We start from the raw sequence: 25,546 nt of genomic DNA, 5'->3' as shown, positions 1-25,546 counted from the left end.
GATTATATGCATAACTATGATATGAAATTCTTAATATCAATATGTAGCCACATATGACAGGTAATATAAACATCTTATTGGGATTCCCTTGACCATGAGAAAGCCAGATATTGAATGATTTCTCACAGATCATCTGAAATTCCCAGCATCTGTGCTATGGGGTGGGATGGCGGTTGTCTGAGGACGGTGTGAAGCTGTTGTTGACCGTTCATAGTTTTACCGTGACTCCTCATCTGTATGCTAGCTATTGCTTAACCATATGTCTGTTTTGCATACATCACTCCACATTTTGTAATCAGCACAGCAGAGATTTTGGCATGGGTTTTTATTGTATCCAGTGTGCTGCTCGAGCCTCTGTTGTTGTTGCCGGCTGGTGTTACATTTGTGATAACTGCTTCATGGCTCTAGTTTAACAGCGTGAGGTAAGGCAGGCATGAGATCATGACCTCTATGAGATCACTGCCAACAAGGCACAACAAAGGGATTTCTGCTGGAAAAGTTAATTGCTACTGTAGTTCTACACTGCCCCCTATAGACTAAAACTGATAGGGGTAATTGAATTTCTCTTCTCCTACACTTTGAACTTTACTTTGGTGTAAATACTAGGCAGGCCTGTAATATAGTAATAATAGGTCTATAAGAACCGTAATTTGTATGAAGTGACATCAATGTGTGTAGAACAATTTGACAAACAGAAAATATACACAAACGGTAATTGTATTAAATTTTAATGTATGTATTATATTGCAATTGGCATTGAGACAAATTCTGTCAAACTCATTCAGCATGTGTATTCCACAACTGGAGCACAGCTAAAAACTTCACAAACTCATATATGCATTTTATAGTCTGTAAAATTCATATTTTGTTTCTATAACTTGAGAACAGTTAATTAACTTAATATAAAAAGTTAAAAATATAATATAAAAGTTAAAAATGAACATCAACCATCATAAAAAGTTTAAAACAGAAAAAATTGTTACTGTAATATAAACGTCAGTACTACATCTAAAACCATGCAACTGCTATGTGAAATAATTTAACATAATAATCACAGTAACTGATAATTCATAACCATCACAAATAAAACCATTTCTATATTTGTTTGTTATGAATACAAGACTACAAACTGTGTATTTAAACTGACTTCTGAACTGGCTTAATATATCTCATCATAACAGTGTGTGAGCGCTCAGCAAAAGTTTAAAACAATCTAACTGCTTCAACGTGTTTGAGAGCATGTATGTTTGCACTTAAGTGTGTGTTCAGCGGTTCATGATAATGGTGATGACTCCAAACGCTTCAGTCTGACATGCACTTAACTTCAGACTGCTGAGCAGCTCTGTAGAACAAACATCGGTCACAGATCACGTCACATATATAGTGTGAAACAGTAAAAACAAACATACATTGTGCAAAGATTACCCAGTATTTTGTAGAACAGATGAGCTGCAGTGCTGCGCTCGGCCTCTGGGGGCATCAGTGAGTGAAAGCAAACCTTTCCAAAGCGCTTGATGAAGCTGTTGATCAGTCTGTATGATAGAAAGAATGACTGAAAAAAGATCTGATGGACTTCTGGATCACACCAGACAGTTACGCACATAAAAATGTTACTCAACGAACCGGAGAAGTTCGGCAGTGGTGATGACATCCATCTCAGGCTCTGTCTCTCCCTGTGGCAGTTCTACATGCTCCTCTAATATCACCTCCATGGAAACAGGAGCCTCTTCTATAGGAGACCTATTGACATAATGTTTATTTCACAGGATTTCATGCTGACTTGAACCAGCAGTGTGTTCTTGTTATAATGAACGCCTTGTGCCAGTAAGATTGCATGACGTAAAACTGCAGACCTGAATATGACACGTGTTCTGACATTCAGTGTTTAGTAACAGATTTTTTATTAATAATGCATTTTGTGATTTTCTTTTAATATGTCTTACCATCTGCTGGTGGGAGTGACGAGGTCACTCTGAGACTTGTCTCCTTTAGACCCATCCAGCGGCACGTCTGAACCAGCTGGACGAACACACACACACACACAGCCATATCAGCCATTCATTCATCCCCGATGGGCCTACAGGCTTTAGTTTGATTGGCATTTTGAGCAAAGAGGCTAAAGTAAAGCAGGAAGTGCTTGGACACGGTGTGTTATATCAAGCACAAAAAAACAGGTGTGATTTCATCAGGGCCGTGCACAGACATTTTCAGGGGCAGTGGCCCAAACCAATAAAAGGGGCATTAGGGGGGTGGGTGCTTGTTAATACAAATTATCCAGTTGTTACAAATTAAAAGAGAACACAGCACACTCTGTAATAATTTCAGACTTTATTGTAGCTGTTTTGATAAGAGTGGGCTGTCCCTCACTCTCTAAGCCTGCTTCTGCCTCATCTTCAATGGATGTAGGGGAGAGTGGGGTAAATTGACCCACCCCCTGTATCTTGGCAACTGTACACTTTTACTGTCATGTGACCATGCATTTTGGAACCACCCATCATTTCTGCCAGACTGTGAAAAGGAGAAACACATGAGCAGAGTGGAAGGCACCCATTTACTTTAAAAACTGTTTTTGACTTGTCAAAATAACATTTTAGCATAACAGATGTAATGGCTGTTACATCAAAGCAAATTTATTCAGATATTTACGATACATATAGGTGATTTAGCAACATGCAAATCATTTAGCTAAATATTAGCCTGAACTGGCAAGCAACAGTAGTTATTTTTTTTCCAAAATGGCAGCTATGGGGCAAAGTGAGCCAAATGCCGTGGGGTAAATTGAGTCAGCATTTTAACTTACCCCTCCATAAGGCACTGTAAGTTAAATCTCTGAATTATAAACTGGTATTTTAATGTGATATAACTGGTTTAGTTGATCATATATAGATATTATTTGTAGTTTATTTCATAGGGACAGTGTACAAGTGCACCAAATCCATCTCTTATTAGAACCAGAAAATGCTTTTCATTGCATTCTAATCTGATATACAGTGCTCTCCATAAGTATTGGAACAGTAAAGACAAAATTGCTCTGTTGGCTGTGGAGTCAAGACATTTGAAAATATGATTAAAAGATGAATTTGAGACAAAACTACAGAATGTCACATTTTATTATTAGCCGTTTCAACATGTTTTACCAAATAAAAAGAACAGCACTTTTAGAGTTCATCCCACTCATTGATGTGAGCATAAGTATTGGGACAGTTGAACATAAGGCAGATATAAAAGAATAAAAGCTATTATTTAGTTGCAGATCCTTTGTGAACAATCACAGCATTGAGTCTGTGACCCATAGACATCACCAGACTCTAGGTCACATCCTTTGAAATACTTTTCCCAGCCTTTAATGCAGCCAATTCCAATTGTTGCTTGTTTTGGGGAGTTTCTGCCTTTACTCTCCTCTTCAGCTGGTGAAATTCATGTTCAATCGGATTTAAATCTGGAGATTGACTTGGGCAATCTACGACTTTCCATTTCTTTGCCCTTATAAATTCCTTGACTGAACTGGCAGGGTGTTTTGGGTCATTGTCCTAATGCAATATGAAGCACTTCCCAATGAATCTGGTGGCATTTTCTTGAATATTGGTAGGCAAGATGGTTTTGTACCCTTCCAAATTCATTCTGCTACTGTCATCATACATTAAGTCATCAGTAAATTGAGAGGGCCTGTTCCAGAGGCAGCCATGCACGCCCATGCCATGACACCACCTCCACCATGCTTTACAGATGAGGCTGTATGCTTGGGATCATTTGCAGTTCCCTTTTTTTCTCCACATTTTTGATTTCCCATCACTTAGATAAAGGTTCATCTTTGTCTCATCGGTCCATAAACACAGTTCCAAAACTCTTCTGGCTCACCTTTGTGCTTTTCTGCAAACTCTAATCTTGCCTTTCTATTTTTGGTGCTGGTCAGAGGTTTGCATCTTGCTGTGTAGCATCTGTAATTCTGTGTCAAAGTCTCCTGAGGACAGTAGATTGTCAGAGCATCACCCCAGCTTTCTGGAAGTTGTTGCTGATTTTACAGACACGTCTTTTAGGGATAATTTTAACAGCTTTTATGATTTGTCTGTCATCAACTACGGTTGTTTTCTCAGCCGATCAAGTAGTTGTTGGTTGCTGGTGTCGCTGGTGGTTTCCAAATTCTTGATTTCTCCATGCCCTTTGTTTTTGCTATAGCTCTAATTGACTTCCTCTTTTCTTTTAGCATCCAAATTGCTTACTTTTCTCTCAAAGTCAGCTCCCTCATCTTCATCCTGGTTTGTGTCATCAAATGCAAGATTCAGAATACAGAAGTAATGGATATAACTGATACGACACATTCCCTGCTTTTAATATCTGAAGAATTAATGCAACAGGACACAGCTGATCACTTAGAAAGACCTGTGAGGCAACTGTTCCAATACTTATGCTCACATCAGATAGGGGGATGAAACTCTAAAAGTGCTGAGCTTCTTAGCTGGCAAAACATCTATGTGTTGAATCACCCAATAATAAAATGTGGCATTCTGTAGTTTTGTCTCATATTCATCTTTTAATCATATTTGTAAACACAGCCAACAGAGCAATTTTGTCTTTACTGTTCCAATACTTTTGGAGGGCACTGTATCTTTCCACCTGTAGTCACGAATTGCCAACAAACTCTCTGTTTAGTCTGTTTTTAGGAAGGCTACAACTTTGGTATTCAACATATTGTTTCAGAAATGCACAAAATTAAATATTGAAATTTAAACTTAATTTAGTTCATCTTATGTTGTTAAAGTTAACTTCATGAAAAGAAATATGACTGTTTGTAAAAGGAAATTATTATATATTATTTTTAATTATTATTTATTTCACAGTTTGAATCAGATTTGGTCAGATGGTTAACTCAGGTCAACATACCCCTAACCTGGGCAAACTGAGCCATGGGAACACTTTTTTTAAAGAAGCCCTATTTTTAGAACCCTTTGTCATGGATACATTCTGATCATATAAAATGATAGGAATGCTTTCATTAGGATAGGATAGGATAATATAGGATAGATACTTTAATTGTAATTCTGCATCATTTTAACTTATCTTGAGGACCACAAGTAAAAAAACCTAACCTTACCCCATTCTCCCCTGTAAGTATTAGACATTTAATTTAATATTTTACAGCATAAATCTATATTATATACTAATAAACAACTCATTTAGAACATTTATATTATTTTTAACTATGGGCCTACTATTAATATGGTTTTAATAAAATACGATGTGTTATAAATTTCTAGTATCTGTTAGTCCTCTGTCGTGTGTGTCATTTGTTCCCGCCTCATGTGTCCTTATTTGGTTTGTTTCCTGTCCTTGTTTAATGTGATTATTAGTTTATTCTGTTCAGCTGCGTTTGTGTAATTAGTCTGTGTATTTAAGTTCCTGCCTGTTCAGTTTTGTGTTGTCTGGTCTACTCGTTACTCCCTGGTGTTCCTGTCTGTGTCAGCCTTGCCTTGTCTTGCCCTGACTTGCCTTGTTTGGATTTGATTAAATACTGTTATTTTGAGTTTATCCTCATGTCCGTGTTCCTGTATCATCCTTGCTGTGTGCACCGTGACAGAAGACCAGACCACAACAGTAAGCGGTGCCCCTTTTCACCGTTTTTGTTTTCCGTTTTTGAAAGTTCTTTTGTTTTGTTCCTGTTTGTTAGTCTGCGGCTCCAAAGTCAAGTTCACGGGTTGCCGCTCCTTCAAGCCCACTGGCCGCTCCGATGTCAAGTCTGCCGGTTACGGCTCTCTCAAGCCGGCTGCCGTCCGCGGGTTTCCTCCTTCACGCCGCCGTCCGCGGCTCACCCAAGCCTGCCGTTTGCGGGAGATTGACACCGCCGTCTGCGGCTCTCCCAAGCCCACCGTTCGCGGAAGATCGATGCCGCCGTCCGCGACTCACCCAAGCCCACTGTTCGTGGGTGATGGACGCCGCCATCCACGGTTCATGTCGGTCATGTCATGTTAGTCTTGTCCACGGAAACTCTAACCCTAACCGTCCTGTCGCTAAAGTGGAGGCGGTTGCTGAGGAACCCTGGGAGGGCCCCTGAATCCTTGTCATGCCCAGAGGAAGCCTCAGCAGAGTTATGTCAGTCCTCTGTCGTGTGTGTCATGTATTCCCGCCTCATGTGTCCTTATTTGGTTTGTTTCCTGTCCTCGTTTAATGTGATTATTAGTTTATTCTGTTCAGCTGTGTTTATGTAATTAGCCTGTGTATTTAAGTTCCTGCCTGTTCAGTTTCGTGTCGTCTGGTCTACTCGTTACTCCCTGGTGTTCCTGTCTGTTAGCCTTGCCTTGCCTTGTCTTGCCCTGCCTTGTTTGGATTTGATTAAATACTGTTATTTTGAGTTTATCCTCGTCTCCGTGTTCCTGTATCATCCTTGCTGTGTGCACCGTGACAGTATCAAGACAAGTGATTATAATGGGAAATGACAAAATGACAAACTGCTAAATATTCTATATGATGATTTACCTGCTGACTTGCTGGAGCTTTGAATTCACGTTTGCAGTGTTGAACTGCCTTTAGCAACCTACCTTCGCTCTTTTTGTGAAGGCATTTTTTATTTTATATATATATACATTTTATTTTTTTTATCTACAAAGTGTGCCAACAACAGTGAATTTTGTGTTATTTATATTAGATCTGTCTGGGTACAATAATTTCATTAGACATTCTAAGAACGTGGATATTTTGTTATCACTTTTAGAAGACCGAGAGCAAATAATTACTGACAGAAATCCAAAAACAAACTACCAAATGACTAATTCAGTGAGTCATCCACTGACTGTAATGTGGATTGTAATGCATCTAACTGTTAATGCAACGACCTTCAGGAACTGTGGTCTCCACTCCAGAGAGTGGCACACAGATTGTGAGTGACGGGAATAAACAACAGATTAGCGGAATCAGCAGATCTTTAGCGGAGCGGGAATAGACCGCTTTGAGCTGGGGTGATGGGGGAATTGGTGAGAGGGGCAATTCAGCCGATGAGGGCAAAGGGGCACTGGCTCTAGCCACCAGGCCACCCCCCTGTGCACGGCCCTGGATTTCACACTGAAATCTCATTGATTTTATTATGAAAAAGTTTTCACCTGAGAGTTCAGACAGAGCCAGAGCAGCTGCACCAGATTCCCTGACCACCTAAACATCCACAAAACACACAGAAAGGGAAGTGGGTTAAGGACTCTCTAGAGAAAAAAGTTTGTCTAATTTGAAACGGAACCCCCCCAAAAGCCTTAAACCTAGGGGAAATACCGCACTGCACGGATGATGTAGGCGTATTGTAAACTCAGATGAGAATATGCTAGTCTCGCGAGAACCAAGTTTTGTTTACAGCAAAGGAAAACATCTCCTCTTGGCTTATATCGAAATCCTCGTTTTGTACTTCTAATTTGTGACTGGTGTTCTGTTTTGCTCTCTCCACTGAATTTCCACATTCATCATTTCTCACCGGAGTTTACGCTACGCTTACGTCCTACGTTATCCGCTGGAACGCCACTCTCTCATGAACGTACATACAACAGTTAGTGAAAGCTAGAGATTATGGTTTATAAAATGTTAAATATGGATATTTTTCTTACACATCGATTCACTTCAGAAAGCCTTAATTAACCCCCAAATCTGTGTGGAGCACTTTTTATAATGGATGGATGCACTTTATTGGACTTCAAAATTTCAACACCCATGTCATTATAAAGCTTGAAAGAGCCAGGACATTTTTTAATATAACTCCAATTGTATTTGTCTGAAATAAGAAAGTCATATACACCTAGGATGGCTCGAGGGTGAGTAAATCATGGGGTAACTTTAATTTTTGCTTCAGTTTTATTTCATTAAAATGATAATACCTGTACAGTTTTTTTATTTTTATATAAGATTTGAAGTACACCACCAGTGCATGTTCAATACAATGAAGTGCACTTCTTTTTCAAAAGGACTTTAAAAGGATAGTTCTCCCATAAATGAATATTCTGTTATCATTTACAGACCCTCATGTCATGTGGTTGAGTACATTATAATTTATCGCATGAGTAAATGATAATGAGATTTTCAGTTTTGGGTGAACCAACCCTTTTGAATGCCAATAGTGTACATGTTAGTTGCATCCACAGGTCATGACCTTGAACTCTGAAAGATCAGGGGCCAGTTGCAAGAACTTAGCCACCATGTTAAGACTGTGTCTTAAGAACTAGTTTGACCAACTAACTGTTGCCAAGGGGTAATAAGTCTTACTTTTCCAATACAAATAAGACCAATCTACCTTTTCCTAACTGAATTAAAAAAGTTATGACCAGTCTTGAAGAAAATTAGGTGACTAACTTTTTAATACTAGTCTAAACAGTTTATGCAACCGGTCCCAGGGCTCTGTGTCTGACATGAACAGATGAGCAACTTAAGACTTCTTCACCTCTCTGCTAGATTCCCAGCTCCTCTCCGTTCCTCTTTCTTTCTCCATCTCCCACAGCTCACTCTCCTCCTGCACCTGCTGTTTCCTGGAGCGACGGGGGAGCGCAGAGGAAACGCTGCAGCATTTCCATAGCGCCTGGAGGTCAGGGTGGATGAGCACTACAATGCAAGAAGCAGAGGCATGTCAGTGGTTATAAGAGTGGAGTGTGCTAGGGTAAGGGTGCTTTCTGACTTCTTATAAAACTGCTGAGCCTTTTGATGGTCCAGTGGTTTCATTATTAATATCTGCTAAACTGTTCAGTTCAAGTTAAAGGACCTGATGCAGTAGTTTCCCAGTTTGTTGATAAATATTTGTGCTGTATACGTGATCAAATAAAAAAATGATACATTCTGTAGGGCTGTTGATGACTTTGTGTCCAATTATATTAAAACAATTTTTATATACGAGCAAGCATTTATGAGTGGTGCTGGGCCACAGTGTTACACAACGTACAGTTACACGGTGTGCTGAGCAGAACTGCTGCTGATGACTTCCGAGACGCAGGAATACTTAGGAGAGTGTCAGACTAGGGGAAAAAAGAGAAAGAAAGATGGAGATAGATGGACAGAAACAGAGAAAGAGAATCAGATATTATCACATAAGCAAATAATTGAATAGGGTTAGAGAAAAATAAAAGATTCACCAGCAAAGCAGATGCTTTGCAATTTTTTAAATAAAATATTTTAAATATTAAATGTACATATATTATCATAGTGCAATACATACTACTCTACACTGAACTACAGTTTAAAAGTTTGGGGTAAGTAAGTTTTTTTAATTAATATTTTTAATACTTAACACATATTAATACTTTTATTCAGTAGGGACACATTAAATTGATTAAATACTTTTATAATGTTTAAAAGATTTCTGTTTCAGTAAATTCAGTAAAACTTTATATTTATCTATGAGTAAATAGAATATATCAGTTTCCATAAAAAAATATTAAGCAGCACAACTGTTTTCATCATTAACAATAATACATGTTTCTTAAGCAGCAAATCAGCATATTAGAATGATTTGTGAAGGATCATGTGACACTGAAGACTGGAGTAAAGACTGCTGAAAATTCAGCTTTGCTATCAGGAATAAATACAATTTTAAAATATATTAAAATAGAAAACGGTTATTTTAAACTGTAATAATATTTCACAATAATACAGTTTCATTGTATTTTTGATCAAATAAATGCAGCCTTGATTAGCACAAAATACTTCTTTCAAACAACATCAAAACAATCTTATTGATCACAAACTTTTGAACAGAATGTACAAAAAAAAAAATCATTAAAAATATGTATTAAATTATTTTATTTATTAAAATGATTTATCATTTTGGAAATGACTAAATTAGAGTTAGAAAAACATAAATACTTCTTTCAGAATTTATGCATATTTATTTCCTGGCATTTTTGTCCTTGACTGATTAGACATATTTCTCTAAAGGTCAATACAATCAAGCAACAGCTAAATATATTTTAATTCTGTTATACCCCAAAATATGCTCTACAGTGTTTTCAGATAATTAATTGAATAAAATGTAATATCTATTTCAATATGTTGTTTTTATTATTATTTTAGCTTATTTTACTAAGCTTTCATAAGAGAGACACTCTTAACCCGATAAAGATTTGTGCCCCTTTGCTATTGCTGGAAAATTAAGATGCATCAAGGATTGTTTTTGTAATCACACCATGACGCCCTGAAACTACATCGAATCAAATCATGAGGTGTCTAAAGATTTCCAGCACTACTGATTAGATTAGTTATCTATCACAGAGCTCCCACCAGAGATTGAGTTTCAATCAGAGGGTTGCTGATTTGTTGCCGCATTGCATCCTGGGAAATCTGTGTGTTTTGGTCAGCGAAGATCAGTTGCCGTTTGCGACCCCGTCTCTTTGGAGGCACAGACTGCTCCACTAGGAGTGTCTGAGAATAAGGGACAAAACAAGAGAAAGAATGAAAGAGCGAGAGGTTATTAAGACCCTGAGTACACTGTTGTGGATTCAGGCTAATGTAAATGCCTTTGCTACAAAGGCATTCATGCTGCAAAACACATATGGATTATATAACACTAGAGCATAATGGGCAAGGTAATGTGGAAACGGCTACACACACAAACCTCACTGGAGCGCTCCATCTCCACGGCTCTCTTACTGGCTTCTGTGGTTGTTGGCATGGTGATGGGAGGAGGGGTCATCTCCATAGCCACCCTATCTAAGGTGACCTCCGTAGGCCGTGCATTCCACTCATCCACGATGCACTCACTGTTCTTCAGTCTGCAAACATGTATTCAGTGATGGTTAAAAACCACGAGAACCCGGTCAACACAAGCAGCCAGTTCAGGCCAACATTACGGGCTCCATTAAACTGTGCAGTCAAGCAGATTCTTTATTTCAGATATATTTAGGTAGGGCTGTAGTCAAGTCCACCTTTGTCGAGTCCAAGACAAGTCCAAGACCAGGACTATCGAGTCCGAGTCAAGACCGAGTCCAAAGAGGTTCGAGTCCAAGTCAAGTCCAAATGAGACAGTCAAAACAGAGAAAGAAAATAAAAGCATCTTCTTCAAAACCACATACTTAACTATTGATCATTTATGTGACACGAGAGACAGCATATTTTATATTCTAAGATAATAATTTTGCATTATTATTTGTAATGATCTAAAAGCATGTGCAGCAACACTGTAGGATCAAATTAGGCTATTTTATTTACTTTAGGTTTAGCAATTTCACTAAAGTCACATAAGCTGAAGTGCAACTTCACATTTTCAGCATTTTTATTATAGTGTAACAATCACATTTTGGGCTCCAATGGAAAATATTACAAAGAACAAGCAACATAAGTCTAAAAAATAAATCAACATTTTCCCATTCTTGAACTTGTTACTTACTTGTTCTCAGTGTTGGGTAAGTTACTTTCAAAAAGTAATTAATTACAGTTACTAATTACTTCATCAATATTGTATTTAAATTACTTTACTAATTACTCTATCTGAAAAGTAACTTAGTTACTCAATAAGTAACTTAATTATTCAAATCGCTAATTAGGCTACATCTTAAAATCCCTATAAACCTTAATAGAAATTAAACTCTATATTCTTTCAATTCGAGTCAAACATAGAATAGTTTAGCCTTTTAGCTTTAAAACAACTGTAATACTTAAACATTTTTATGAAAAAAATGTAACCACCTTTGGTTAACAAATAGAAATACTCTGCAAAATATCTGAATAACAAAAAGGCTTAAAAGTTAAACAATACATTTCAGTTTGGCAAGATGTTCAGGAAAAGCCCAACTAGTCAAATCTGTACAGGTTTATGTCAAAATAACACGTTAACTAATGTAGGAAAGAATAAATTACAGAAATGATCTTCTCTGCTGAATAATGTCAGATCGCGCTGTTCTTATGAGGTAAATTTCTCATAGCAGGTCTTCTTTCAAAAATGATGAATATTAGATGATTTTTTTTCTTTCTTAATATTTTACTTTTTTTTGTATCTAGGTGAGGGCATATGCGCGCAGGTGACTGCATATAATGAGCTCAGACACGGGAAAGACTGTACCTTGCTTTAGTTTCATACGGATTGCATAATCAGAAACATTAGTTTTTAATTTGAATTCGTTCAAGTGTCAAGAAGACACTTCAAGATTTTTAGATTCTATTGATTTTAGTCTTATATGTATCTGAGTCAGAGCCGGCGCCAGGGCACCTCCATCAGAGGGGCATTTGAATTTCTGGGGGGGGGGGGGCACAAATCACGTTTTGTGTGTGTGTGTGACGGGGGGGGGGGGGGGGGGGGGGGTTCGGGGTGGGATGGGAAGCGTGCAATCTGTGATTGCGTGCAGTTTCTGACGCTCGCTAAAGCGTGCAATCGCTTTCTTATGTGCGCTGTTTTACCGGTTTCACTTTCGCTTTCGAAACGATCACGTTCGGCAAGAAGGGGAGAGGATGGAAAGTGGGGGCACCGTAACTCTGCCCGCGAATGCCGCCTCTTGGTGCCGGCCCTGATTTGAGTATTTAAGGTTTCTCTGTGAATCAGGAAAATCTGAAAGTGAACGCACCCGCACGCGGAGGGTTAAAGCCGCTGCATTCAATATCTTTAGACGGTAAATTTAGATTTCAAATTCAATATTGCTTTTAGAACTGTTGAAATTATTTACTGTATGTAACGCAAGTACTTTATAAGTAACTGTAATTAAATTACCTAAAAATGAACAGTAATCCCTTACTTTACTTTTTCAGTGGATAAGTAATTTAATTACAGAAACGCGTTACTTAGTAACGCGTTACACCCAACACTGCTTGTTCTAAAGCAGGGTGTCCAAACTCAGTCCTGGAGGGCCGGTGTCCTGCAGAGTTTAGCTCCAACTTGCTTCAAAACACCTGCCTGAAAGTTTCTAGTATGCTTAGATTAGCTGTTTCAGGTGTGTTTGATAAGGGTTGGAGCTGAATTCTGCAGGACACCAGCCCTCCAGGACCAAGTTTTGAGACCCCTGTCCTAAAGAAACCATAGTACAGTGTAACCCTCCCAAGCAAGGCTGTGTAGCATATAAACACCTTCAGCTCTGTGTGTCTGTGTGTGGCCGCGCAGGCATTTGTTTGCTGTTTACCTTAGGCCATATAATATTGGTGCAATATATATCCCCCGGGGATAGGGGAATATAGACAGTATTACAGGTGTTAAGCTGAGGCCATTTTTAATAGTAGAAATAAAAATCATTTAGTTCAGTTAGAGAACAGACAATTAAAGATTGAAAAATTAAAGAAATTAAAAATTGGAAGGTTTATTTTTATTTGTTTCTAGGCTGGACGATATGGCAAAAAAAAAAGATTTTCATAGAATATTTGACCAATTCTCGATTTTGTACAATTTTAACTAGTCAACTTGAAAATATAACTACAACATGATTCAAGCAACTTTTTAAATTTTTTATTAAACCTCTAGTTAAAGAAAATTCTATTCTAAGTGCACCAAACACATGAAGTTGTCATCATGATGTAAATGTTAAACAAATCACTAAATATCTTTGCAGAAAAGATTCATGAACTACAACTACATCTTGTACAAACTTTTCTTATGCATATGTTCAGAAATAATACAAGAAAAATGCTTAAAAATTTCTCAAGTAATTCAAATTCAAAATGACTGAAGGTATAACACCTAGAGTGCTATTATTAACTATAAATGCTCTGTAAAAACAATGAACACTAGTTTTCACCCTGTCACCCTGATGCAAACATGAAATATCAGGCATACAGTAGTAGTTCTTCACGGGTTTTGTATTTGATTACGCTGCTTTTCCATTGTTTTTGTCTATGTAAACATGGACGCATTTGACTGTTGTCGTTGTAAGTTATAGATAAGCAATTGATGCTGAATTGCGCTATTGAAAGTGAAAGTAAAATGCGCACGGGTATTTATATGCTATATAAATGCAAAGGAAAGTCAGGTGGAAGAGAGGGAAAACTTCAACAAAGTTTGTAAAACCAAACTGTATTATGCAACTCGCCGAAATTGTATTCTTTGGCCAAAATAAAAATTAATTATGCCTCTGTGCAGCGTGCACACTCAGAGCCAGGCATATGACGCAGCCATGCATTTACCAGCCGACCAATGGCAATGCCCGTTGAAGGATTGTAAATTAAACCAATTACATTACCCATTTTCCGAACAAGCGAGCCAGATTAATGGTTTTGTTTTGAAAGAGAAAAAAATATATATAGCTGGACTCGGTCGAGACCAACTAGAACATTTGGCGAGTCCAATGACCAAGTCCGAGTCCAAATACCAACGAGTCCAAGACAAGTCCGAGACGACAGAAAAACGTCTCGAGACCGGACTCGAGTACTACAGCCCTATATTTAGGTCAAGGACATTTGGCCCGACAGCTGTCATTGTCTAAATTATCTAAATTGATGTTTTCTTGGGTCTCAAGCAAACCAAGAGTCTGCCTGACTGCTCAATTTTCAAAACAAAACAAAGAAAAAAGCAGGAAAATCTATTAAAAAACTTCAAAAATTATTTTCCATGAAGCCCAAACAAAATCACATTAACGTGGTTTAAAATCTGATCAAAATGTTATTTATTCATTTATGAATGAAATGAAATGAAATGAAAAATACTTTAACCTGAAAAGCATTTGTACTGGATTTAAAGTAGTTTTAGCCATATAAGGTTCAACATGCATGTAATATTATAGAAAATGCCCAGCAATGTTCAAATTCTCCCATGTTTGCTCACTCTTCTCTTATACAGTGAACTGTGGCATCTGCTATGTAGTGAATGAGTGCACAATTTATTAAACTACATTAACGGTTTTAAGCTTATGTTGCACTCCATGAGTTCAGCACTGCAGCAAGATGTCATGATAGGCACGAAGAAATGCAAAATTTCCACAATGACACTCTCAGTTCTTGTAAAAACCATTGACGTTGTGCTGAAGCTTAAGTCATTACCATTAAGGAGATATACCAGTTATTGACTACACTGTCTGAACAAGCAGGTCTTGCGAAATTGCAGTGCAGACAGTCGGTCAAAAAAGAATTTGACACAAAAATCAGAATTGGGTGCAGTGTGACTAACCAAATTTGAATCTTGTACGTCCGTCTTATCTCTATTTCCCTCTGTGTTACTCACTGTTCTATAGAGACCATAGCAGGATCCAGATCTCCTGATTTCTCCACTTCTGTCGCCCTCTCTCTCTCCTTATCTTCCTCATCTGAGAGAGCATACAGAAAAGACTTATAGACTCATATCTTTGGAAAATGCTATTTGTAGCAGGCAATTACAGTCTAAGTGATCAGGTTTCCGAATGAGCGCAGGCAGTTTATTTTTTTGCATTTTCTGAAAATAATAAAGCAGCACAACATTGATAATAATAAAATGATCATTTTCAACATTGATAATAATAAAAAGAAAATTTTTTTTAACACCAAATCAGCATATTAGAGTGATTTTTGAAAAATTATGAGACACTGAAGACTGGAGTAATGGCTGCTGAATATTTAGGAATAAATTACATTTTAAATATATTAAAACAGTTATTTTAAATAGTAATAATATTTCACAATATTACTGTTTTTTACTGTATTTTTGATCATATATAAAAAATGTAAATATATGTATTGCAATACATATGTAGCAATGCATATTAGTAATATTTTCTGTGTATTTATCTGAAAATATATATTTGCCATATTTCAAGGGATGGAAATGGTCAAATGTATTAAATGGAGCTGAGAGTACTACACTTAGCGCACTCATCAAATTAGCCAAAATATTTAATAAACGAACACACAAGGTGCGGGGGTTCATTGCAATTCAGCGGAAATCAGCATTCTGCAGACTTCTGTGGGCAAAAATTCTGTGTGGGCCTGTGAATGGCTAATAATGACATATTAACTCTCTTAATTGAGATCAATATTCATTTAAGTGTCTATCTATCAGTTTCTATCAATCTCACCGCCAAGATGGAACTGATCTTGCTGTTCCATGAGCATGTCGATCTCCTGAGCAGTGGCTTCAGGTAACTCTGCACCACCAAACTGGAATATAATCATGAACACGAACGCATTGGGAAACGGCATATGAATTGTGTGGTACAATAAACACAGATTAAAAGGAATGAATAATATCATCTGGTGTTATCCGTGACTAAGCTTCATGTGGGCAGATGATCTGTTTTCATCTAAAACTTCACAAAGAGCTGTATGAATTTTGTGGAGGCAAATGGTACAGAAGTAGCGTCATGTGTTTGGTGTTAGCAAAGGCTGCGGACACAGACACAAATATAGATCTCTGTCCGTTTTCTATTGCCAGTATGGAGGAGTGAGAGGCATGTAGAGTGAAAATCACCTCCGCTGCTAGCACAGGCATCGACTCTGCATCTTTGAGAGTGATTGATTCAGAAGAAGCAATGAGGCCTTGAAAGGGAAAGACAGGGAGAGATAGGGTGAAAATCATAAAGAGCAACTCTTTGACCCACATCAGACGCAATATTTCAAAATCTCACCTTTAGGTGATGTAATTTCCTTTCTGGCCACCAGAGGAGATGAGCCCTCTATAAACTGCTTTGATGATAAACAATAAATTCATGGCTTAATGGCTCAAAAAGGGTCAGGATGAGATTAATGTGATGTGTTAGTTAAATTCACTATTATGAATTTTAAAGTCTGAGGTTTTTAACAGTTGCTATGCTGATGCTTAGAGGATCCTAGATATTCTGGTCTCTAGATATGATTCCAATGAATAATTCATGCAAACTGTATGTATATGCTGCAGTTCATCACCTGAGATGTCAAGTAAGGACTAGGTGGCTCACAGTCAACCCCCATCACTCCAAAAAATGGCTCCAGTGCCCATTCTGCCTCCTCCAGCTGGAACAGAGAGTCTGGGACATTCAGCACCAACCTAGAAGGAAACAACATCCCAGAACAGCTTCTCAGGGGGAATCATAGCAACAGCGATCATATAAACAGCTGTCACGGGTGTATAGAAACAATATGAAGGTCTGTGTCAGGATGAATTACATTAGTGACACAACATGACAGTGATGACCCTGAATCTGACCTATCAGTGTCCGGCATGTCAATGTTCAAGTGTCTCTTTGAGCGAAGCAAACGCTCAATGGTCTGCTGGGCCTCCTCTGTGGAAAAATGAAACAGAAAAATGTTCAGTTTATTTCAATATAGTAAAAGGCCATTTGCAGACAATGTAATGGAATATTAAGACTGTATTCATTTGTTAGAAAAGGAAAAATCATTCACAATATTCTCCATTTTGTGGATTTTTTTTAAAATTCTAAGTCTGTTTATAATGTAAGTCAAAGATTCTTGCGGCAACATTTTTATCTAGTTTTTAATTTAGTAATTCAATCCTATATTAACATTTATAATCGCTCTAATCCTTAAAATAAAATAAAATATAAAACAAATTAATTTAACAAATACAAATAAAACAAGCTATTTTTGCTACTGTACCTTTAAAGGGATAGTTCTCCCAAAAGTCATTAATTACTCACCCTCATGTTGTTCCAAACCTGTAAGACCTTCGTTCATCCACGGAACAAAAATTAAGATATTTTTGATAAATTCTGAGAGCTCTCTGATCCTCCGTAGACAGCAAGGATCCTACCATGATCAAAGCTCAGAAACTTAGCAAGGACATCGTTAAAATTATCCATGTGACATCAGTGGTTCAACCGTAATTTTTACGAAGCTACGAGAATACTTTTTGTGCACAAAAAAACAAAAAACAAAAATGAGTCGAAATAATGACTTTATTCAACAATTCGTCTCCTCCGCATCACTCTATAGCGTCGTTTTGGAGTGTATCACATATGTAAACAACGTATGCTGTTCTGTGTCAGCAGCACCATACACGGATATGTTGTTTACGCTTTGATCTGAACGTAAACAACGTATCCGTGTCCATACATTGCATACGTTGTTTAGGTATCTGATACTCTCCAAAATGGCACTATAGGGTGACTATAGGAGACAAATTGTTGAATAAAGTCATTATTTTTGTTTTCTTTGCACACAAAGTGTATTCTCGTAGCTTCGTAAAATTACAGTTGAACCACTGATGTCACATGATTTATTTAAACGATGTCCTTGCTACGTTTCTGAGCTTTGATCGTGTAAGGATCCTTGCTGTCTACGGGGGATCGGAGAGCTCTCAGATTTCATCAAAAATATCTTAATTTGTGTTCCGAAGAAGAACGAAGGTCTTACAGGTTTGGAACGACATGAGGGTGAGTATTTAAGGAAAGAATTTTCATTTTTGGGTGAACTATCTCTTTAAGACTTTCATACCCAGATGACCTCTGTAATGATTAGGTAACTTCTGTGTACTGGCATATTTAACACTGTCATTTATCAGGTTGAGACATTTTATGAATATTAAATAGGCATTGATATGTAAATCATATGCTAATGTTCTCATTTTGATATCATAACCCTGATGATTTCTTGCCTGTTTTTGCAGTTAAGTTTTGATAAATTATTTGGGTGGACCGGAGTTGGAATTGGTCGTCCAAACATCATTTTAAGGTCATTTGATATTCAAATGAATTCTGTTCAATTTTGTCCTGCTCATAAATTAAACACCTCTATAGATTAAGCTGTTTGTTCAGCTTGTCTATTTTGAGATGCTACCTTATTAAAGCAAATGCATCTGTTTGCTCATCTTTAAATGCATCTTCATTTCTGTCTGCTGTTTTCTGAGATCATGTCATTTTGATGAATGCTTTCAATCTTATCTTACTTGAATTGTTCTCTGATTAACGGTTGCTTATCGGTTCCATGCTAATCTCTAAACACGCTCAATACATGACAATGTGTTTTACAGTTAGACTACAGAGTGAAGATTTCACAACAGCATTAATTTGTTCCCCAGTGCAAACATTGTTGGCAGCCATCTTAAATTTGAATACAAAGGCAGCAAACGGTTTCTCAGATACAGCCAGCTGATCAATACAAGATAATAGTGTGTGCTACTGACCGTATGTGCTTCCCTCATATGGTCACGTAAAGGTAGATATACTCATTAGGACCAGCTGAACACATTGACCAGAACAAGTGTTACATCAAACACTATTAGAGCATGTTTCATTAGTGCCTGTTTTACATTGTTTTGTTGGTCTTGTACTGCACATCCCCAGTGAAAAAGAAGTGTGCTTAATCATATTTAATGTGCACTTGCAGTGTACCTCAAATCTTAAAAGTATATTTTGTTCTTGCATAGAATACAATATTTATAAAATAAAAGGCCACTTAGAGTACACTTTCATAACTAAGTTTCTTAACATGATGCTTAAGTACATTTAAAAACAAGCAGTTTGTAATAATGTCAAATTAAAAGTTTTACAGTAAAATACCTTTTGAATCATTATATTTTAATATTTTGTCATGCTTTAAAGGAGCTTTAATAATGTTAGTAACCAAACAGTTCCACTTCCAATTGACTTCCCTTGTATGGTCAAAAAATGCAATATATATAGGATGAGAAAAACTATTTTGCTTACCGACATTCTTCAAAATATCATCGTTTGTATTCAACTGCAAGTCATACATGTTTGGAACAATGTGAAGGTGAGTAAATGATAGAATTAAAATTTTTAATGTCGAATTATTCCTGTAAGTCCTAATGAGTGGGTCAAAAATGTTCAGCTACTTGTATATAACATAAATTCAAACTATAATATATTTTCATTTAATTGAAAATAACAGCAGTTAAGTGTCCAAAACATTACATTGGGTTTGCACTTAAGTATATTCTTTTAAAAGTATTGTTACAGTCCCTCCAAGGACGACAGCAACGAGGGATATCTTCAAACTGAATTTTTAATGCTCACAAGCAAATATAAAGCAGAGTAGTCGAGACACTGTTAACATAAACAATCACCGACCAACATTGAACAGAAAAGATGACTTTAAATAGTGCAGCTAACGATGGGTGAACAGGTGATGGGAGTTAACTAATAAAGACTAAGGAGCAAATGAATCCTAAACTGAACAGGAACAAAACCATATAAGGAAAAGCAGGAACATATAGATGAACCAGAAAAAGACGGAACTGAAGTCCAAACTCCTAACATTACTCCCCCCTCCCGGAAGGCATGTCTCGCGCTGCAACAGTTCTACCGGGGAGGGAGGGCGCCCTGGAGGCCAATGCAGGACCGGGACAAGGGAGGCCTCCAGGGTGGATCAAGGGAGTCCGGCGGCCATGCCGGATCAGGGGAGTGGGAGTCCGGCAGCCATGGTGGGACAGGGGAGTCGGGAGACCATGGCCGTATAATTCTTTCAGGAGGCCATGGCGGGACTGGAGACTCGGGAGGCCTTGGCGGGACTGGAGACTCGGGAGGCCATGGCGGGACTGGAGACTCGGGAGGCCATGGCGGGACTGGAGGCTCGGGAGGCCATGGCGGGACTGGAGACTCGAGAGGCCATGGCGGGACTGGAGACTCGGGAGGCCATGGCGGATCTGTGAGCTTGGACGACCATGGCGGATCTGTGGGCTTGGACGGCCGATCAAGGGGTTCCGTGGCCTTGGCCTGGCCACACAGGCCGTGACTATATGCGCCCCCCCAAAAAAGTTTCTTGGGAAGTTACCCTCTGGGAGCCGTTGAGGAGGAGCGGGCTCCGTGGGGCGCTCTGGAGGAGCGGGCACTTGAGGGCGCTCGGACAGCGCGGACTCTTGGAGGTGCTCGGACAGCGCGGACACTCGGGGGCATTCGGACAGTGCGGACACTCGGGGGCATTCGGACAGCGCAGACACTCGGGGGCGCTCGGACAGCGCGGACACTCGGGGGCGCTCGGACAGCGCGGACGCTCGGACAGCGCGGACACTCGGGGGCGCTTGGACAGCGCGGACACTCGGGGCGCTCGGACAGCGCGGACACTCGGGGGCGCTCGGACTGCGCGGACACTCAGGGGCGCTTGGACAGCGCGGACACTCGGGGGCGCTTGGACAGCGCAGACTCTCGGGGACGCTCGGATAGCGCAGATTCTCGGGGACGCTCGGACAGAGCGAATTCAAAGGAGCGCTTGGACAGCGCGGAATCTCGGGGGTGCTCTGGAAGTGCGGATTCTGGATGGGACCAGCGGGGACTCAGGAGAGCTGGATCGGACCAGCTGATTCATAGGAGATCTAGACAGGACCAGCAGAGATGAGGGAGAGCTGGACGGGACCAGTAGGGGCTCTGGAGGAATCAACCCCGGAGAGGCAGACTCTGGAGGCACAAATATAGGCGGACTGAGCAGTGGAGGAGCGAGAACTGGAGTCCAGGACATGCCCTCGTACTCCACTAATATCCCTAGGGGCACATTTAGGATAACCGGCTGACTCGACAGGGGAGAGGTAGGCGGGTTAGCATTGGTAGCGGATGGCAGCTGGCTTGCGAGGGCAGCGGACGGCGGTGGAATGGTGTTCGCTACCACGGTAGCCGGTGAGGCGGAGCTCATGTGGGGAAGGGCTGGCGGAACAGACGGTGGTGTGGCGGCCACATGTGATGACCGCGGGCTGGACATCGCTTCGTCCATGGTGAATGCTGATCCGGCGATCCACAGTGCGAAGTTGATGTAACTACTTAACGACCAGCACGGATCAGCTCTGGGCATGACGAAGCGGATATCGTGCTCCAGCCCGCACCAGAATCCCTCCATTAAGGTGAGGTCGTCACATGTGGCAAGATGGCATTTGTTCACAAACTTCCGCACATAATCTTCCAAATTCCCTCCGTCTTGAAAGATAAAGATAGTAGCCCCAGAAGGATCATTCTTCGGGGCTACATTGATGGAAGCCAGCTCCAGCCGCATACTTTCCTTTTTTATCGGTCGGTGATTCTGTTACAGTCCCTCCAAGGACGACAGCAACAAGGGATATCTTTAAACAGAACTTTTAATGCTCACAAGCAAATATAAAGCATTTTATAAAGCGAGTAGCTGAGACACTGTTAACATAAACAATCACCGACCAACATTGAACAGAAAAGATGACTTTAAATAGTGCAGCTAACGAAGGGTGAACGGGTGATGGGAGTTAACTAATAAAGACTAATGAGCAAATTAATCCTAAACTGAACAGGAACAAAACCATATAAGGAAAAGCAGGAACATATAGATGAACCAGAAAAAGACGGAACTGAAGTCCAAACTCCTAACAAGTATAGTATTTTCATAATAAGTACTCTTTTTAAATATTATGCTACAGTGTACTTCATTTTTAGTAATTATAGTATAGTATTAGGATAGTATTTTTTGTATATGTTGCTTTGATCAGTTTTGGTCAGACTGAAATAAGTGGCGTGTTGTAGAAATGTTCATAAATGTGAAGCAAAGCAGTACTATTTACACTAGTCAATGCTTCTAGTCTCACCCAGCAGAAAAGCACACTGGCGATGGTATACGATGACTACACCATACTGAAGCTGAGAGGTCAGGTAAAGAGAGAAACGGGGCCGGGGAAGACTGGGATGGACTGGAGGAACCTGGACCATCACATAATCCACAATGTCCTCACTAAATATACACACAAACACAACCTACTGATTAATATTGTAAAATGATGACAAAAAGAACAAAACACATTATCATCCACTTTGAAATGGCAATATTTTGAATGAGAAACAAAGATTTCTCTTACCATGTTCGCCTGACGTTGACCTTGAGACACTCTCTTCTGGAAATCCTGATGCCTTTAGTAGCTGCCAACCTGAAAACAAACAAACAAACAAAGTTCAACAAACAATTCATTCAATGTTTTGACATAAACCACTGTTCTTAAATGTCCTGTTGACATAATAGTGTGTAATTGTAACTGTACATCTTCCATGGAGTTTAACTTTCCATATTTTATAGCGTTAAATTTGACTAAGTTATGAAGTTAGCCAGTTGCCTAAAAACTTTACCTCAGCGTGGCTAGTAGCATAGAAAAAAAAAAAAAAAACGATCCGTTATTTATTTATTTTTTTAACAAACGGCCAGTATTTAGTTAAATTGATCATAATTTTGTTATAGTACAGTAACAGTTACATACCAGATAGTAGAGAAGCAGCCAGTGTGACGCTGAAGCACGTTTGGATAATAAAACATTTTACCTCAGAGTTTTACACAAATCTTAACCCAATCGATATCTAATTTAAAATCTGATCTGATAACCTTTGGTCACACTTTACTTCTGAGGAGATAATGTGAATTTCCTCAGATAAGCGCTAAATCAATACGGTGATGTCTTTCTGTCGGTTATTTCTGTGAGGATTGATTGACAGGTGACGAGGGCTGCTTCTCAAAGCTTAGCGAGCCGCCTACATAGACAGCATTTTGGCGCGTTTTGAGGCTTTACTATGCTGTCTAGGTAGGCAGCTTAGTATGTTTTGACACACGTTCGATGGTCTGAGGGACTGTAGATAATTTTAAAATATGTTTCTGTATTTAATGACATAAATGACAAAAAAATTAATAACGCTCAGATCAAAAACCCATTTTAGATTTTATAAACCTATGTTTTATGGTTAAAAAGTGACACATTGACAAATTATTTATTTGTGTGACTGTCAGAATGTCTAATAAATCATGCTACCCTACAAACGCCGTAGCATTTATCACTTTGGCCTTGAAAACCCTTGGTATTTGTGGGAAAAAATATATTAATCCTGTCGAAATCTGTCAGAAATATTTCATTTAAGAACAGTTCACATTTCCATTAGTCAGACTGTTGGCCCCGCCCATTTAGCGCAAACAGTCCGCGTTTGCATGAGACGAGCCAATCAAAACAGCGGAGAGTCCCCAAGGGGGCGGTCTCGTGTGACGTCCGCTAATTTTTAATGAGAAGTGGGGAGTTTCATGCCACGCCTCTGCGTGAAGAATTCTTTGAGTCAGATTTAAGCAAGTTGAATTTCGCTGCTCCTAGAGCGCATTTGATCGTTTAGCGGGGCAAGCGGAGGACATGGCCTACCATAATCAGTATAGACCACCTCATTATAACAGCGCGCCGCCGGATCAGGGCTTTTTATGGAATATATTTCAGAGGTGAGTGAAACACGACCGATTCCGCATTTGAACGCCTGTCGATTTGACAAGCGCAGCAGGAAAGAGCTTGTTCTTGCAAGTCACGTACAAGTAGACACGAAATGTATTGGGAAACTTTAGTAGAGCATTGTATAGCTCGCAAAAGCAAATGTCTGTAATATTTTGTACTTACTTCCGCCGTTTTTCGTTTGCTTTTCAGCTGATAGCAGACTCTTCTCGTCTGACTTTCATTATTACGCCATTCAACAACTGAGCATTTGAGATGAGCTCGAATAACGTTACGTACATGCGTAGTTTTAGCAGTTTTTAATGCCACACAATCTTATTTTACGCATATAAGTGAGCTGGTTTGGTTTAACTAAGTTGCTCGTCTCTATAGTAATGAATGAAGTAATACTGCAGAGGATTGAATCTTAAGGGCCGTTCACACGGGACGCACTGCTCGAATTGAAGGGGGGCTGGGGGGATCCGGGACCCCCCATAAGGCATTAGGGACCCCCCATAAGAAGTAAAAAATAGACTTAGGGGGGTCCCTCAGACATTTTTACTTGGAGTAAGCCATTTAAAAGAAGAATAGTAGCTTATCTCTCTTTGTTATGCAACATTAAATAGTATATAGTTATGCATATTATGATCAAATATATTGTTTATTTTGTATAAATTGTATATTGCGAGACTAACCCCCACCCCCACCAAAAAAAAAAAAAAAAGTCTGATGGTGGGGACCCCCCATAAGACTTGATTCAATTCGAGCACTGACGGGACGTGTTCCAGTTGCACTATATATATATTTAATTATCGGTTTATGTACACATGCTGACCCTTTTAAGATGCCTTGCCAAGTTAAAAGTAGTTCAACTTTCGTTTTGAACTCAAGAGCTCGTTTAAACGCCCCTTACAGCATTACACTGCCGTCAAACACAGAAATAGATGCAATAGATGTTCTCAATCTCTAATGATTGTCTCTTGGTCATATGACTCGGGAATGTCTAAAAGTGCCATCTGTGAGTATGTTTATTACTTAAGAGTTGACAATATTGAATGCAAGGTGAACTTTGTCGTATTATGGCTGGATTATGATTACTTTTAGTGTATATGACATGTAAGTGGTTGCTTACTATTATAATGATTTGTTTTTCAATCTTTTAGAAAACAGAGACCCCCAAATATGACAATCCTCCTGTGAGGTAGCCCCCCATCCTATATGTTAAAGACCGCTCTCTCTCTCTCTTCTATATATATATATATATATTAAATGTATAAAGACACAGTTTGTGCTTAAAAATGTGTAAAGTATTATTAGTTTCTATTCCATTACATTTCTATTAAGTTCTATAGTACTGTTGTATTATTTATGTTTGTTTATTAATTAAATGTTTTATTTTTATTTAGTTAGTTTAATTTATTTTTACTTTTTTAAAAAAATTTTCTCTAGACTTTTCCTAGTATTCTCTTGCAGCATCCTGAGGGTCCCTGGACCCCAGTTTGAAACCACATAAACTTACAGTGGTATGATTGTTATTCTGCCTGATCGCTGTGATATAATGGGGGATTGAGGGGGAAAAGC

General features: G+C 38.9%; 2 protein-coding genes across 6 annotated transcripts in view; one reads left to right on the top strand and one right to left on the bottom strand.

The window, feature by feature from the left end:
• Positions 1-708: 708 nt before the first annotated feature.
• On the bottom strand, positions 709-24,434 carry LOC306865245 (meiotic recombination protein REC8 homolog). 4 transcript variants are annotated; one of them, XM_079409744.1, is made up of 18 exons: positions 24,152-24,434; positions 22,595-22,663; positions 22,328-22,470; positions 17,018-17,093; positions 16,738-16,858; positions 16,461-16,515; positions 16,304-16,371; positions 15,912-15,993; positions 15,086-15,167; positions 10,568-10,724; positions 10,234-10,374; positions 8,900-8,972; positions 8,408-8,565; positions 7,092-7,140; positions 1,944-2,019; positions 1,624-1,740; positions 1,426-1,532; positions 709-1,342 (listed from the first exon to the last, which is right to left on the bottom strand). In XM_079409744.1, exons 3-18 carry the CDS (start codon positions 22,446-22,448, stop codon positions 1,266-1,268), a joined length of 1,560 nt encoding a protein of 519 aa, XP_079265870.1. In that variant the 5' UTR covers positions 22,449-22,470; positions 22,595-22,663; positions 24,152-24,434; the 3' UTR covers positions 709-1,265. The 4 variants fall into 4 exon arrangements, with proteins under 4 accessions (XP_079265870.1, XP_079265868.1, XP_079265867.1 ...); XM_079409742.1 differs by lacking the exon at positions 24,152-24,434 and adding an exon at positions 22,988-23,633; XM_079409741.1 differs by lacking the exon at positions 24,152-24,434 and adding an exon at positions 22,988-23,203 and having other exon boundaries at positions 10,562-10,724.
• Positions 23,794-25,546, top strand: part of LOC306865246 (programmed cell death protein 6) — a 16,920-nt gene continuing 15,167 nt past the window's right edge. Inside the window, exon 1 of one of the 2 annotated variants that reach the window (XM_079409745.1) lies at positions 23,794-23,979. In XM_079409745.1, coding sequence (XP_079265871.1) covers positions 23,897-23,979 — 83 coding nt within the window. In that variant the 5' untranslated portion in view covers positions 23,794-23,896. The remainder of the gene's footprint in view (positions 23,980-25,546) is intronic. The other variant, XM_079409746.1, reaches the window with a different exon arrangement.

Source organism: Barbus barbus, assembly GCF_936440315.1.
Source record: "Barbus barbus genome assembly, chromosome: 46".
Taxonomy (NCBI): Eukaryota; Metazoa; Chordata; class Actinopteri; order Cypriniformes; family Cyprinidae; genus Barbus; species Barbus barbus.
The sequence above is the reverse complement of the archived record's forward strand: the minus strand, read 5'-3'. Positions and strand labels throughout refer to the sequence as shown.

Bases quoted from the DNA above. Each gene is read 5' to 3' on its own strand.
- LOC306865245 (XM_079409741.1), bottom strand. From the start codon at position 23,043: ATGTTTTATTATCCAAACGTGCTTCAGCGTCACACTGGCTGCTTCTCT. The intron at 15,994-16,303 runs GTGATTTTCACT...ATTATATTCCAG, and splicing joins TGCCTGTGCTAGCAGCGGAG to TTTGGTGGTGCAGAGTTACC. The intron at 10,725-15,085 runs GTGAGTAACACA...ACATGTTTGCAG, and splicing joins GCTATGGTCTCTATAGAACA to ACTGAAGAACAGTGAGTGCA.